This window comes from Entelurus aequoreus, linkage group LG01, assembly GCF_033978785.1.
Source record: "Entelurus aequoreus isolate RoL-2023_Sb linkage group LG01, RoL_Eaeq_v1.1, whole genome shotgun sequence".
NCBI lineage: Eukaryota > Metazoa > Chordata > Actinopteri > Syngnathiformes > Syngnathidae > Entelurus > Entelurus aequoreus.
Genome location: NC_084731.1, coordinates 100656134 through 100673038, shown reverse-complemented (window position 1 = coordinate 100673038; position 16905 = coordinate 100656134). Strand labels below are relative to the sequence as shown.

Genomic DNA, 16905 nt, shown 5'->3' with positions numbered 1-16905 from the left:
AACAAGGACCGACATCTACAGGAATCTCTTAAGTCACATCAACACAAGCTGGAAAACGGACCAAAACTGGAAGTAGCGATTTAAAGACAGAAACGTGGACTAGCCTGTAAGAAAAGTACTGTACTCTGTTGTTTAGTGCATAATGGCATCCTTTTTGCCTCCACTTTGGTGTGATATGTGCACAGAGATGTCTCTAGATGCCAGTCCTCGTTGTGCAATACTTAAAATAATTTCTGTGTACGGCTGTTAGGCATACGGGTATCGTAGTATCCCCACCTTTACTTTGAAAATACAATCTTCTGGTGTCAGAATATGAAAAAACATCTATTTTAGTCCGTTTTTGTTTACTAGGGATTTATTTAAATGTTCATTATATAAGATACAACATGAACATTAAACCGTTTTTTAGCTGTTTTTCAACACCAAAAATTAAGAATGTTTTGTTTTCCAAATTTCTTTTGTGTTTATTTAAAAATGAAATTTCAATAAACCAGTTGTATATAGTTTTTCATTTTCCATTCATGAAACGGCAATTAAAATGACCAAAACATGCACTGAACGACGGCAATCCTGCCAAAAACTGTCGTTGATATGGCAGTCACGCAAAAAATGGAATCCATAATAGACCGTAATTCTCTCTGGTGTCTTCATTTTTCAACTGAGCAAGACATTTGGACAAATGTATGCATCCATCTTTGTGGGAACAGTTTGAGGGGGCTACTTTTAGGGAGTTCAGTGAGGGTTAGAACAGACAGGGTGAGCCAGCAGGCGTTTGCTCAGGTCCAACAACCTCACAAATGTTCTTCTGGATTACCACAGACACGCTCTCAAGTCTTATCTGTAGAGTGAAAGCTTTTACTTCTGTCAATTTCACCATTTTCACTTCCTGTAGGTAAAAGGAACTAAAGCCTCCAGATTGCCGCTATTTCACTAACAAGTTCTCTTCGTTTTATTGCGACTGAAAATGAATCTGGCAGTCATTTCCCATAGTATCGATCAGTTTTTGAGTTATGGGTCGATGGCTAACCCCGGATTTTCACTGGATGCGTATTGGCAGCTAAACTGACTCTTTCCGTTTTTATTCAAGTCAATGTGTTCTGTTTCCACCGCTGCAGAACGGCACCGCAGAGCTTCTATATTGGCTGGTCGCTGCAACACATCGTTCATGTTAGCTAAAATCTGCTTATGTTGGACAGGAAGTTATGCATAAACTCAAAAATAATTTATCCATCTTATTTTCAAAGTAAAATACTTTGTTTTTATGGTGAATTGTATGTGTAATGTTGAACTATCAGCATTGATAAGACAAACACTACCCCAGTAACTACTTGGTATTGGATCGATACCCAAATGTGTACTATCGCCCAAATCTAACAAAAGAATATTACATTTGAACAAAAGTGTAGATAGAACAATGCTACTACAGAAAGTAACCAGATATTACAAGTAAATTAACAAGTAGAATAATGATAGTTTTGGAAAAAGTAAATACTAGGAAGCTGCAGTTGTGTATTGTGATACAGAATGATTTTAGGCCAGTGGTGTCAAACACATTTTAGCTCATGGACCGCATGGAGGAAAATCTATTCCCACGTGGGCCGGACTGGTAAAATCTTGGCATAATACCTTGAAAATACAGACAACTTCAGATTGTTTTCTTTGTTTTACTTTGGCCAAAAATAAAATAACATTCTGAAAACGTACATATTACAAAAATCCTCTTGGCAAAACGCTTGGTTAGTTGAAACTCCTCCAACGTGTTTAATCATACCAAAACTGAGACAACGTATGAAAGCCGAGGTACCACTGTAAGTGAATGATTTTGAGATGCGGTTTAATTTTGTCCGCTTTTCCCATTATGAAGCTCTGACACATTATGACAATGACATTTTTGCTCCAATGTCTACTTTCAGAACATGTGTTCGCCAGTCTCCCACAGATGGAAAGGGGCGTTTCCAAAGTGATTGGTGGTGATCCCAAAGGCAACAACTTCCTCTACACCAATGGGAAGTGCGTCATCATCAGGGACATCAATGTAAATATTTCAAAAAGATTAATCAGCTAGCATTGAAAGAAAATAGAAAATAACCCAGAATCAAGAGTGTTTGGCTTTCCTCGCAGCCACATACCAAACATGTGGTTGCAAATACTACACGCATATTTCATCTGAAGACGTGTTTTTTCTTTTTAAGAACCCTGCCAAAGCAGATATTTACACCGAACACGCCCATACGGTTGGTGTGGCCAAGTATTCTCCAAGTGGATTCTACATTGCATCTGGAGGTAACCACGCTAAATGTGAAAACATGCCACTTTCCTACTTTTCTACATACTTCAATTATTTTTTTATAGATGCATCAGGAAAGATCCGGATCTGGGACACCACCCAGAAAGAGCACCTGCTCAAGTACGAATACACGCCCATTTCAGGCAAGGTTAAGGACATTGCTTGGACAGAGGACAGCAAGAGGATGGCTGTTGTCGGGGAGGGGCGAGAGAAGTGAGTGTGTTGCTTTTCTTTAAGACGCATACATGCAGGTTGTTATTGTTTTCACCAGCATCTGTAATGTTATGGATAAGGATTAAGAGCTGGATGAAGTAGCTGGGGAGTGGGAAGTCTGGGTTTCTCTGCTTAGGCTGCTGCCTCCGCGACCCGACTTTGGATAAGCGATGGATGGTTTAAGTTAGCGAGAGAAACCGATCGTACACCAACATTGTGCAGTTACATCAATATACAACAATTCATACATTTTAGTTGATTTTTCCATTGCCTTTTTATGAATAAACTATAACAAATGTTCATATTATTACATATTTTACACCAACTGTGTTTCTATGTCTTCTGAAGGTTTGGATCAGTGTTCTTGTGGGACACCGGCTCGTCAGTAGGAGATGTTTCTGGCCACTCAAAGTTAATCAACAGCGTGGACATCCGGCAGAAACGACCCTACCGTCTGGTCACCGGCAGCGACGACACCACTGGTTCTTTCTTCGAAGGGCCTCCCTTCAAGTTTAAGTTCACGCTACGTGTAAGTTGTCCTGTTTAAAAATCTATCTTATTTTTACTTTAGACTGCAACAACTTCACTTCTTGGCCAGGATAATGTGTACCTAAAATCAGGCTTTGTCACTACAGTTTTCCCCTCTGCTTTATCAGTAATGTAGCTCAATGTACCAACAAGATACAACCGAGAGGTGTTGCTCATTTTTTCCCCTTTATGTATAGATAAGTAAGGTAACCAAAGTGTTTGTAAGAAAGTTAATATCATTTAATTGTAAAATCATTTCTTCTTGTTGTATTTTTCCCGCTGACAGGATCACACCCAGTTTATCAACTGTGTTCGTTTCTCTCCTGACGGAAGTCACTTTGCCATGGCTGGTGCTGACGGCCAGGTAAGCTTTGTGATGATGGGTTATTTCCACTACCTTAATTATCAAATCACAATATTCAATAATGATAAAAGTAAGAAATGTATTCCTTTTTGCTGAATTATATTAAATACATGTCTTTTCCCCAGATTATTGTCTATGATGGTGGCAATGGTCAGCGTGTCAGTTCCCTCGGAGGAGAAAAGGCTCACAAAGGAGGAATCTATGCTGTAAGTTGGGCCCTTTTGACTTGAAAGAATGTTTTTGTTTGTATGTTATGTTTTATGTGGGTTCTAATCTCTGTTTGGGTGTGTCTGTGTTCTCCCTCTGTGTGCAGGGGTTTTCTGTAAGCTTAATTGGAGACTGTAAATTGTCCATAGGTGGTCTAAATGTGCCCTGGGATTGGCTGGCGACCAGTCAAGGGTGTCACCTGGTTCTTGCCCAAAATCAGCAGGGATAGACTCTTACCTGTGACCCTAATGAGGACAAGCTGTATAGAAAAAAACTAAATGTTTTTTTTGTCATTGTGTTTCCTGAGCTAATTTTAGTTAGCATAATGCTAACATACATTTGTAAACCCTAAAAATATATTTTGCCTACTCCAATCACTATCTTGTCAGAAATTTAAATCAAGTTTTTCCCAAGCTGATACTGTAATGTACATTTATTTTGTCAGTGGTGTAAGGAACAATGTGTTTAGATTTTTTTTTCAACATTCATTAAAAATTGAGCACCTTGACATTTTGTTTCTTGCTGCGATGGATGATTGCAGTACACGGACAATCTGGCTTTTTAAACATGCTCACAATGGCCTTAATTAAGTATGGTGGTCCTAAAGGGTTAAGTAAAACAATACTGGTGTGGTGGAGGAGACTCTCTTTCAAAGTCTCCACATGATGCTTCACTGGCTGTGGTTGAAAGGTTATCTCCAAGGAAATGAAGTTGTAAGATGTTTTGTTCTATAACCTTCCTTCTCCTTTTGGTCCTTAGCTAAGCTGGAGCTCGGACAGTTCCCAGCTGATTTCCGCCTCAGGGGACAAAACTGTCAAGCTCTGGGACGTTGGTGCAGGAACAGCCGTCACCACCTTCAACATGGGCTCCGAAGTGATGGACCAGCAGCTGGGCTGTCTGTGGCAGAATGAACACCTCCTCAGCATCTCTCTGTCAGGCTACATTAACTACTTGGACAAAAACAACCCTGATCGACCCATACGCATCCTCAAGGTCAGGCCAACTGAAGTCTAACTGTGTAATGTGTACTTGTAATCCTGATTATATGACTGTCTACTTGCATGTGTAAGACAACTCTTTTACTATTGAACTGCTGTCCTACAAAGGGTGAAAGTTTGGCAAACGATCTGCCATCATTATTTTTCTGACAAATACACCACAAAATGACACTTACCAAACTACAGGTTTTAGAACTCCAAATTCAACCCAGAAGGTGAAGCTCTCAAACACCTACTGCACTTTTTTTTTAAAATTTTGCCTGTCGTTCACAATCATTAATACATGACGACAAATTGATTTTTTATTTTAATGCATTCTCATTATTAAATAAAGTTGATCAAAAGTCAGCGTACAATGGAGCCTATGGGAGCCTAAAGAGCAGGGGTCACCAACGTGGTGCCCGTAAGGACCAGATGAGTAGCCTGCTGGCCTGTTCTAAAAATAGCTCAAATAGCAGCACTTACCAGTGAGCTGCCTCTATTTTTTAAATTGTATTTATTTACTAGCAAGCTGGTCTCACTTTGCCCGACATTTTAATTCTAAGAGAGACAAAACTCAAATAGAATTTGAAAATCCAAGAAAATATTTTAAAGACTTGGTCTTCACTTGTTTAAATAATTTCATTAATTTTTTTACTTGGCTTCTTATAACTTTCAAAAAGACAATTTTAGAGAAAAAATACAACCTTAAAAATGATTTTAGGATTTTTAAACACATACCTTTTTACCTTTTAAATTCCTTCCTCTTCTTTCCTGACAATTTAAATCAATGTTCAAGTAAATGTATTTTTTTTTATTGTAAAGAATAATGAATAAATTTTAATTTAATTCTTCATTTTAGCTTCTGTTTTTTCGACGAAGAATATTTGTGAAATATTTCTTCAAACTTATTATGATTAAAATTCAAAAAAATTATTCTGGCAAATCTAGAAAATCTGTAGAATCAAATTTAAATCTTATTTCAAAGTCTTTTGAATTTCTTTTAAACATTTTGTTCTGGAAAATCTAGAAGAAATAATGATTTGTCTTTGTTAGAAATATAGCTTGGTCCAATTTGTTATATATTCTAACAAAGTGCAGATTGGATTTTAACCTGTTTAAAACATGTCATCAAAATTCTAAAATTAATCTTAATCAGGAAAAATTACTAATGATGTTCCATAAATTTAATTTTTTTCAAAAACATTTGAAATAGCTAGTTTTTCTCTTCTTTTTTTTGGTTGAATTTTGAATTTTAAAGAGTTGAAATTGAAGATAAACTATGTTTCAAAATTTTATTGTCATTTTTTTCGTGTTTTCTCCTCTTTTAAACCGTTCAATTAAGTGTAAATATCATTAATTATTAATAATAACATAGAGTTAAAGGTAAATTGAGCAAATTGGCTATTTCTGGCAATTTGTTTAAGTGTGTATCAAACTGGTAGCCCTTCGCATTAATCACTACCCAAGAAGTAGCTCTTGGTTCAAAAAGGTTGGTGACCCCTGCTATAGAGCCTCTAAAAAAACATCCAAACACCTCCATTGGAGTTATATATTCAAGATGTAAATATATATGTAATGTAGTAATGGGCACATTTATAAAAACATTTAATATTGACTCATTTTGATCATTTTAAGCATACGCGGTGCATTGTTTGCTTTTTTTCCCATCACTGATTTCTGCTCACTGCAGACTTTGAGAGCCAACAAACAAAATAAAACTTCACTTACTGTACAAGGTCTGCTGTCATTGGGATGCAGACTGCTAGGATGTTTATATGTTCCCATTCAGAAGAAGAATGTATCATAATCCTTGCAAAGAAACGGTGTGGGGGTGCGGGGGGAACAAGTGCTTTTCGTGTTTTTCTTGCCAGTTCCAGGTCTGAAACAGCTGTCAGTGTCCCATCTTTTCGGATGATCTCCTCAGCATTTAATTTAAAATGTTCATGATTTAAGATCTACAATAAATTTACAAGGAGCAGGGAAGCAAGGAAACAGCAGACCACTTGGTGATGTAAACATAGGGACACACGGAAGTAATCACGGCGCCGCTATAAATAGTTTGTCTGCGTTAGCGCTTACAATGTACTAAATGTGAATTGAGTATTGTTGGTGGTTTTATAATGTTCATGTATTGAATTTCATGGCGTAATGGTGGAGCTGCCATTGTCTACACTGTAAACAGACTTTTGACGTTTAATATTTAGAATGCATTAAACAAATCCATCCGTCATGTCTTTCATAATGATTGTGAACGATAGGCAAAATTCCCCCAAAATTGCAGTTCCTCTGTGTTTACCCAAATCACCACATTTGGCGCACATTTTAAAGGGGTATGTTAAATTTGAGCAAGATTGGTTGTATAACATGGTTTCCATCAAGAAAAATATCTTAGCAGGGGCATGACTTCAGCCATTTATCATTTGTCAGATGATCAAAGGGTAGGGTAGCATGTCTTCCAAAATATTTTGAGCACAACCCATGGAAGGAGCCACATTTATGGAAAAAATAGTTATCACACTTGACCAGGGAATGGCAACCCAATCGTTGAAAGAGCCACATTTGACCAAAAATACAAACAAACAAATATTTCTGGAGATGCAAAAAATCAAACGTGGAATAATGAAGGGGACACATGATGTAATGGTGTACATTAGCTATAATAGGCTACGATCAAAATTGCTGCGTCGCTGGCCGACGCGAAAATGTTGTAATTTTAGTATTTATTTTAGACATTTTTACAACATTGGAAAACATTAGTAAAACAAAGGTCTTTCAGAGGGTGAGAACTCCTACGGCCTGCAGGCTGTCTTCTAACGGATTTATTACAAATTTTGCAAGCTGGGTAACATTTGCTGTAGTCTGGAACAACATGGCACACAAACGACTATCAGAAATGCAGCCTATATTACATACAGATAATGTGTCATGAGACATGCAAATATAAATTAAATATACAGAGGACATAAGTAAAGGAAATTAAATGAGTTCAAATATAGCTACAAACGAGACATAACAAAGCAATATGTACATACAGCTAGCCTAAATATCATGTTAGCATTGATTAGCTTGCAATCATGTACTGACCAAATATGTCTGATTAGCACTCCACACAAATCAATAACATCAACAAAGCTCACCTTTTGTGCATTCACGCACAGCATAAAACATTTGGACAAAATGAGACAAAGAAGGAATAGCATAAAACATAACTTTCTGTGGCAGCGTGGGAGAAAGTTGTACATGTAAACAAACTGTTGTGTCACAGTTCAAGGACCGGGGAAATTAGGACAAAACGGCGCTCGGCAAATACTCATCAATGAAGCATAAACACAAACATATTCAACAGTGGGCTTTCTAATCATTAGGAACATTTGTGTTGTCCTACAGAAAACATATTAAAACCAAACATATCTTTTCCTATCTTTGTCCATTTTCATACGTTTTTAAAAAAGCTGAAGGGAGCCACTAGGGCGGTGCTAAAGAGTGCCGACCCCGCACTTGACTATAGCACTCATTTGAGTTGGCCAATAACTGTCCTGCTGAGGCAAAGTTTAGTTCACATTTCCCATTTTTTGGTTAAACAAGTTATATCCTATCCCAGCACAAAACTACTTGATTCCACTAAGAAATACAACTCTCAGCATGTTTAGTTTGTAATATTTAAATGGTCTATCTGGATAAAGCTTGCTTTGGTAGTTTTGACCCGGTGTTCACAAATTGTGTTTACGGTTTCTTCAGATGTGCACATTTGAAAAATAGTCCAGTTTGTCTGTGGTATTGGCTGGGATGACATGAAACTTGCCTTGTTCTTGTACAGGGCCACAGCAAATCCATCCAGTGTGTGACTGTCCACAAAAGTGATGGACGACAATACATCTATTCTGGGAGTCATGACGGACACATCAATATCCTTCTCCAGCAGTTTAAATCAATTACAGAATACATTTGAGCAGCATCACAAAATAAGAGGGGAGGTGAATATTTACCCACCGTCTGTCACTTCGAAACATTCAAGCCTGTGTTTTTCCCTTAACGTTCTCCTCACATTACTGGGATGCCGAAACTGGTGAGAATGATTGTTTCTCAGGGAAGGGTCACAGCAACCAGGTGAGCCAAATGGTGGTCAATGACGCTGAAGAGCTGGTGACGTGCAGCATGGATGATACGGCGCGCTACATAGACCTCAACAAAAGGGATTACAGGTAAGGACGAGTGGGATTGTTTTTTTCAGATGGGAAGATTTTTTCTACACAACTACTTTTGTATTTTTAGTTGAAATAGTCGGTACATTTACATGCATCGTTATGTAAAGCTGATACTATAGCTACACATCAAATGGTACAAACCCGTGTCTGTTCCAAAGGGAATTATCATTCATTTATAGACTGTATATGCAGTATACACTTGTAGGAATGGCTACCAAATTCTGTACTTTTTATACTGACCGAAGTCCGCCAATTGTCGTCAAATGAAACCATACTATGTTTCGATACCTTTTTTTGTACGTGACGTCACGTCCGGTTGCAGACTCTGCATCGGCACACACACTTGGTGGGCAAACAGGCGATTTCATGAAAGACTGCTTCTAGGTGATGTTGCAGTTTTCCATGCCTGACCGAAAGTAACGCTCTGTTTTTCACAATGATGCTGCTTTACATTGGATGTACAACGCACATTACAGTAACACTTGGTGTGTAATAAGTGCAATACTTACAGTACAAACTCTTTGTGGGGCTCAACAAAAGACAAGACTGGCACATTTAACTTGACTTCTTCCTGGCTAATTGTAAATGAATGCATACTTGCAAATGAGACTCAGAAATGTTAAAAAAGTGGACGGCGCAATTGTCAGCTCGGTGGTAAATGTAAAAAAAAAACCCCACAATTATTAAACAAATTACCATTTGCTACACACAAGTACCAACAACTAGTTTTGATTTCCAGTTAGCAGTAATTGGTACCATATTGGTTCAAATGTGAAAGGTAGCCATGTCTACACACTTGGTGGAGGTAGCGTTCACTTAAACATAATTAAAGGAGACACTCTTGTCGGAGTCCATGGTCAATGTAAACAATTTCAAAATGCCTTGTTGGATGCTATGTGGTTGCATACAACCTTGCATTTGAAGTTTGATTTCCTTCAATTCAAATGTAAACATTCTAAGGAGTCCATAACAAATATATCTTTAAAGTGTAAAATATTTTTAGCATACAAATAACCACAAGTTGTTGTTTTCAGTGTCTCTGATGTGGTGAAAATGGATTCACAGCCTAAAAGCATCTCAGCAGCAGCAGGCGGTCTGTCACTGGCAGTGTGCTTTGGACAGGTAAGCATTTTGCTTTTAGGCAAATGTAGGACTTCTCCTTTCATGCATTTAACATTCACATGTTACAATAACACGTAGTGCAAATCTGGACATGATTCAAAATGGTAATCTGGTCCTGATGACATCTTTTATTCCCCCCTCAGGTTGTCTTGATGAAGGATAAAAGAAAAGTCTTTGCCCTCGACAACCTCGGCTATGAACCTGAAGTTGGAGTTCTCAACCCTTCAGGCACCACAGCTGCTGTGGGAGGAGCAGTAAGTTTAATAACCATTACTTTCATTTTGTGCACTGCAAAATGTCTTAACAAAAGATGAGATGAAAAGACTAAAACTAGTGAAATTATCTGTCAATTTTACTTTAAGATGTGTATATGTAGAAATTGGCAGGACTACAAGATAGAAACAAGTACTTTATTCTCAAAAGAAGCAATCTTTGAAAATCTTGTCTAAAGATTCTGCAACATCCTATGTGGAGGAAAAATAAGATATCTTATTTGAATAGTTTTCTCAATTTTAACACAGTTAGAATAGACCAAATATATTTATTCATGCTAAAATTAGGATTATGTTGTAAAGTTAATGACAAGAAATGAGTACCTAGTTCTTAAAACTAGGGTATTTTTTAGAAATAACATCTTTAATCTTGGCAAGTGGCAAATAATTTGTAGTGTGTAATCCAGAAAACCAGCGTCCTCGACAGTAGGCATTTGATTTGTGTCTAGTTTGTCACGGTAGCGCTCTGTTTTGAAGCACTTTGTGTAAAAAAAACAAAAAACCTTGTCAAAGATCATCTTTGTGACCGTACTCTGGTGTTTCTGTGAATCTGCTGCAAAAATGTAAGTCACGTTTTTTTAAATGGACCAACAGTGAATATCCCAAATGATGACAAAGAAAGAACCTAAAATGGAACCTTGAGGAACACTAGACTTAGACTTCCTTTATTGTCATTCAAATTTGGACTTTACAGTACAGATAAGAACTAAATGTTGTTGCATTAGCCCGTGGTAGTGCAGGATAAAAGAACAGTAAGGTGCAGAGTGTTTGCATTTACAAAAGAAGATGCTACAAGTATGACTAACAAAGTTGAACAAATGTGTACTGATGTTGAAGTGTCTGAATAAAAACAAGCTAAAACTGGACCTTAGTTTTAATAAATCCCATCGTGAAAAAAAAGTCTACCTTGAGGAACGCCTCTGTTATGTAAATTACAAGTTTGGACACCAGTTTTCTATGTTTGCAAGCAACAATAAACTGTTAACACAAGGATCTGTCAGTGTTTACAGTGGGCCAAGTTCCTCTATAAAGGAGCACTCTGGTGTTGTTTGGAATTTGCTGCAAAAATGGTTGTCTAGCAAGTTTTGAACTGGAAACGAGGGTTTCTAGAGCCAGATAGGATTTGGCTCTAGAGCCGCCTGTTGAATAGCACTGTCCTAGGGTCCTAGGGTATGTATGTGTGGGCATTCATGAAGGGGGGATTAAGGAGCACATGCTCTTATCTTAAAACAAAACAAAAAATATATGTATATATATATTTAAATACATCAAACAGGTGAGGAAAAACTTTAGAGTCAAAGGTTTTTCAATATGTTTATTGAAGTGATGTGTTCAGGAGTAAGGGGGTACATGGCTACAGGTCAAATGTCTGAAGGGGTTTGGAACTGAAACATTTAGGAACCACTGATGTAGGCAAACTTGTACATGTCATCAGCTCACAGTGACCATCTGTGACTCTGGTTTAGGTCATTCTACAGTGGTTTGGTGAGGAGCAATAAGAAAACAATATTATAATACATCACTCTGACTTTCTCTTCCTCTCTCTCAGGATGGTGTGATCAGTCTGTACTCGGTCCAGGGCACCACTCTGAAGGATGCGGGCCAAACCTTGCAGGTTGAAGGGCTGGTCACAGACATGGCTTACTCCAACGATGGAGCCTATTTGGCAGTCATAGTTGACAAGAAAATGGCCACAGCCTTTAGTGTGGCGGACAACTACTCGGTAAATGGTCTTTTTTAGCGTGTTGATATACAGTACAGGCCAAATGCCTTTTCTTTATTTCCATGACTATTTACATTGTAGATTGTCACATCAAAACTATGAATGAACACATGTGGAGTTATGTACTTAACAAAAAAAATTGAAATAACTGAAAACATATTTTGTATTCTAGTTTCTTCAAAATAGCCACCCTTTGCACTGATTACTGCTTTGCACACTCTTGGCATTCTCTCCATGAGCTTCAAGAGGTAGTCACCTGAAATGGTTTTCACTTCACAGGTGTGCTTGAAGCTCATGGAGAGAATGCCAAGAGTGTGCAAAGGGTGGCTATTTTGAAGAAAGTAGAATATAAAACATGTTTTCAGTTATTTTTTTGTGAAGTACATAACTCCACATGTGTTCATTCATAGTTTGGATGTGACAATCTACAATGTAAATAGTCCTGAAAATAAGAAAACACATTGAATGAGGAGGAGAAGGTGTGTGAAAACCTTTTTTAAAATTAATATGAAGTTTTCTTCCCCCCGCTCTAAGGTAAAAAATGTGTTTTATGGACACCATGCAAAACCAGTCACCTTGGCGTGGTCACCTGATAATGAGCACTTTGCAACTGGTGGGATGGACATGATGGTTTATATCTGGACAGTGAGTGACGCAGACAAGCGGATAAAGCTGTCAGGTAAGTTGTGCAGACTCACACTTCACCAAGGGCAAACCTAACCGCAGCAACTTGAGGGTTTCCGGTTCTATTCCCGCCATCCTCGTCAAAGCTTGTTGTGGTCTTGGGAAAGATACTTTACCCACCACCTGATCCCAGTGCCACCCTCACTGCTTTAACCATGTAAAGTGCTTTTGAGTCACTAGAGAAAAATGCTATATAAATATCATTATACTAACCTTAGCTGCTTCATGGCAGTACAGTGTGGAATATCTAAAAATATGTTTGTGGCAGTACCAACTTTGACCACAGCATCAGTTGCTATGTAAAGTGGTGCTTTCTTTAGACTGCATTGCAAGATGATTAACCTCCACCTTCTTCTCACGTGTGGAATGGAGCCATAGTAATACCTTTTCTACTTTGGAATGTAGCCATATTAATACCCTTTCTACTGTGGAATGGAGCCATATTAATACCCTTTCTACTGTGGAATGGAGCCATATTAATACCCTTTCTACTGTGGAATGGAGCCATAGTAATCCCTTTTCTACTGTGGAATGGAGCCATAGTAATCCCTTTTCTACTGTGGAATGGAGCCATAGTAATCCCTTTTCTACTGTGGAATGGAGCCATATTAATCCCTTTTCCACTGTGGAATGTAGCCATATTAATACCCTTTCTACTGTGGAATGGAGCCATATTAATACCCTTTCTACTGTGGAATGGAGCCATAGTAATACCTTTTCTACTTTGGAATGTAGCCATATTAATCCCTTTCTACTGTGGAATGGAGCCATATTAATACCCTTTCTACTGTGGAATGGAGCCATAGTAATCCCTTTTCTACTGTGGAATGGAGCCATATTAATACCCTTTCTACTGTGGAATGGAGCCATATTAATACCCTTTCTACTGTGGAATGGAGCCATAGTAATACCTTTTCTACTTTGGAATGTAGCCATATTAATCCCTTTCTACTGTGGAATGGAGCCATATTAATACCCTTTCTACTGTGGAATGGAGCCATAGTAATCCCTTTTCTACTGTGGAATGGAGCCATATTAATACCCTTTCTACTGTGGAATGGAGCCATAGTAATCCCTTTTCCACTGTGGAATGTAGCCATATTAATACCCTTTCTACTGTGGAATGGAGCCATAGTAATCCCTTTTCTACTGTGGAATGGAGCCATAGTAATCCCTTTTCTACTGTGGAATGGAGCCATATTAATCCCTTTTCCACTGTGGAATGTAGCCATATTAATACCCTTTCTACTGTGGAATGGAGCCATATTAATACCCTTTCTACTGTGGAATGGAGCCATAGTAATACCTTTTCTACTTTGGAATGTAGCCATATTAATCCCTTTCTACTGTGGAATGGAGCCATATTAATACCCTTTCTACTGTGGAATGGAGCCATAGTAATCCCTTTTCTACTGTGGAATGGAGCCATAGTAATCCCTTTTCTACTGTGGAATGGAGCCATAGTAATCCCTTTTCCACTGTGGAATGTAGCCATATTAATACCCTTTCTACTGTGGAATGTAGCCATAGTAATCCCTTTTCTACTGTGGAATGGAGCCATATTAATCCCTTTTCCACTGTGGAATGTAGCCATATTAATACCCTTTCTACTGTGGAATGTAGCCATATTAATACCCTTTCTACTGTGGAATGGAGCCATATTAATACCTTTTCTACTGTGGAATGGAGCCATAGTAATCCCTTTTCTACTGTGGAATGGAGCCATATTAATCCCTTTTCCACTGTGGAATGTAGCCATATTAATACCCTTTCTACTGTGGAATGGAGCCATAGTAATCCCTTTTCCACTGTGGAATGTAGCCATATTAATACCCTTTCTACTGTGGAATGGAGCCATAGTAATCCCTTTTCTACTGTGGAATGGAGCCATAGTAATCCCTTTTCTACTGTGGAATGGAGCCATAGTAATCCCTTTTCTACTGGGGAATGGAGCCATATTAATCCCTTTTCTACTGTGGAATGGAGCCATAGTAATCCCTTTTCTACTGTGGAATGGAGCCATATTAATCCCTTTTCTACTGTGGAATGGAGCCATATTAATCCCTTTTCCACTGTATGAGTAGCTAAAAGACAATTTTACGTCTGGTACAGTTTGATAATGGGGTTAATGATGCCTCAGTGAGTGTGTGGTACACTCACTAGCTGCACTGATACGGCGCCCTTTTGTGGGCGGTCTTATTTACGTGCCTCCACTTTGACTGTCTTCTCCCCGTCATCTGTGTTGTAGTTTTTAGTGCTTCCATAGGGAGTTTACTCACAGATATACTATTTTCTGGATCATAAGGCTCACTGCCGACGAGTGGGTCTATTTTCATACAAAAGGCGCAGTGGATTATGCTGAGCTTCTTTATATGATAAAATGAAGTTAAAAAGTGGAGGGGCATCTATCCATGAGCTGTCACTCAGGTGCTCCGTATCAATCCTTGTTTCATCATGTTTGACTCGTCTCTCCAGTTTGACGTCAAGTCCTTGTTGTGTGTTTGGTGCAGACTGTCACAGGCTGCACCACGTTAGCGGCCTGGCATGGACCGACGCCAACACCCTGGTCACCACCTCCCACGATGCCAGCATCAAGCAGTGGACTATTACTTACTGAGCAGCACACCCACATCTCCAGGGACGAGGACTACTGCAACCTTCAATCACTTTCTTTTTCACTAAATCTAGACGCTGGGGGTTTTGTTAATACAAATGAAAAGAAGGATTTGACTACCTGCAACATGCTAAGTAGAATTGTTCTGAATTATTGACATGGCTCAACATTCCAAAAGTAATAGAACGTTGTTGGGGTCGCTGTAACTTGATGGAAAGACAGATTAAAGACATTTCATATTTTGGTGACATTCCTGAAATGAGAAGTGTTTGGTGCAGTTTCCTGTCATAGTTTTCCCTGTGAAGGGGATGCGGGTGCAGCTTTTTGTTTTCCAGGATCACGGTGCCGTTCATAGCACTGTTCTAGGAACTGAAAACAATTAATGTCTTGTCTTTCCTTCCCAGGATCCTGTATTGCTTTTTTTTTTTAGACCCGGTATAGTTTTATAGTCTCGCTATTTTCATGTCTTTATGCATTCGTTAATACTGCTGAAAATAAAACACTTTTGTTGTGCATATTTTGTGGAATTCATGACGTGTTGTGTCCAAAATCTCCACTTCCTGTCCACTTTTCTGCGCTGTAGACTCTTGGATCCTGCAGTGGTGGCCGGGAGTTTCCCACCTAGGCCTTCAGTGATGTGCGACTTCAATGATGACTTCTCCAAATAGCATCATTGATGTCACCACATGACCATTGCTGGACAAATACTAAACAGGAACACATTTACACACTGCTGGTCATTGAAACACATCAACACTGTACAAAACGGGTTATTTTCTTGCACATTTAAAAAATCAATAAATTTGCATCAGCAATTAAGATATGTGCTACTGTCAAAATTCAAATTGCAATAAAAACACATTAAATGTGAAAAAAACAGAAGAAATAAAATCTCTGAACTCTCAATCTGTAGAAACCATTCCAGCTTCCGGGGTTTGCCGACATGGTCTCACAGGATGTAGTTTCTCTTGAAATATCCTTCTTGAAAATGGCCTTGCAAATATATGTGTTGTCTAGTCATACAAGATGCAGACGAGGCGTGCTTGCTGACTTATTAAAGTTTACTCCACAGCGTGCTCATCAATTAACATCCAGCTGCTAAACACGGCCCTGCACGACTGTGGCATGCTGGGTAATAGAGTTATTGTGTTACCTAGCTCATAACATCACTATATATATTTGCCGAAGGCCTGACTGACAACTCCTGATCTGATTGGCTATCGCAAGGGTCTGTCAACTATTTGTTGGTTGACTTACACACATTGTTGATTGTGAAGGCATGCATACAATTCAATTGAAGTTTGATTTAAAAAGTTTCCGAGTGTGAAAAAGATTTGTAGCTGCTGACAGAAGCAACAAGTATATTTGTACAGTGGTGTGTCGTCAGGACCAGCAAGGACTTCTCTGCTGGCCTAACATAACCACTAATCATCATGATTAAAGATCAAATAATTGTTTTATTTACTTACCCTAAATATGTAAAAGTATTCATATTGTCTTCATGTCATATTAGGCTCCTCCCACTGCTGCTGTTTTTAGCTTACACTTTGTAGCCAATCAGAATTCAGCTAGCTTATGTTGCCATGCTGTACCTAATCTGCCTTCAGAATCAATAATGTGTGTGCAGAGGTGTGGACTCGAGTCACATGACTTGGACTCGAGTCAGACTCGAGTCATGAATTTGATGACTTTAGACTCGACTTGAC

The 16905-nt window shown here is 38.6% G+C and overlaps 1 protein-coding gene across 2 annotated transcripts in view; it reads left to right on the top strand.

Annotated features, from left to right (window-relative positions):
- wdr1 (WD repeat domain 1) overlaps positions 1-15714 on the top strand; it is a 25433-nt gene extending 9719 nt beyond the window's left edge. For both annotated transcript variants that reach the window (XM_062063717.1, XM_062063726.1), the window contains exons 2-15: positions 1914-2035; positions 2193-2283; positions 2353-2500; positions 2849-3029; positions 3315-3392; positions 3518-3598; positions 4359-4592; positions 8397-8486; positions 8627-8781; positions 9819-9906; positions 10050-10160; positions 11728-11901; positions 12436-12580; positions 15096-15714. In XM_062063717.1, coding sequence (XP_061919701.1) covers positions 1914-2035; positions 2193-2283; positions 2353-2500; positions 2849-3029; positions 3315-3392; positions 3518-3598; positions 4359-4592; positions 8397-8486; positions 8627-8781; positions 9819-9906; positions 10050-10160; positions 11728-11901; positions 12436-12580; positions 15096-15202 — 1805 coding nt within the window. In that variant the 3' untranslated portion in view covers positions 15203-15714. The remainder of the gene's footprint in view (positions 1-1913; positions 2036-2192; positions 2284-2352; positions 2501-2848; positions 3030-3314; positions 3393-3517; positions 3599-4358; positions 4593-8396; positions 8487-8626; positions 8782-9818; positions 9907-10049; positions 10161-11727; positions 11902-12435; positions 12581-15095) is intronic.
- The last annotated feature ends 1191 nt before the right edge of the window (positions 15715-16905 follow it).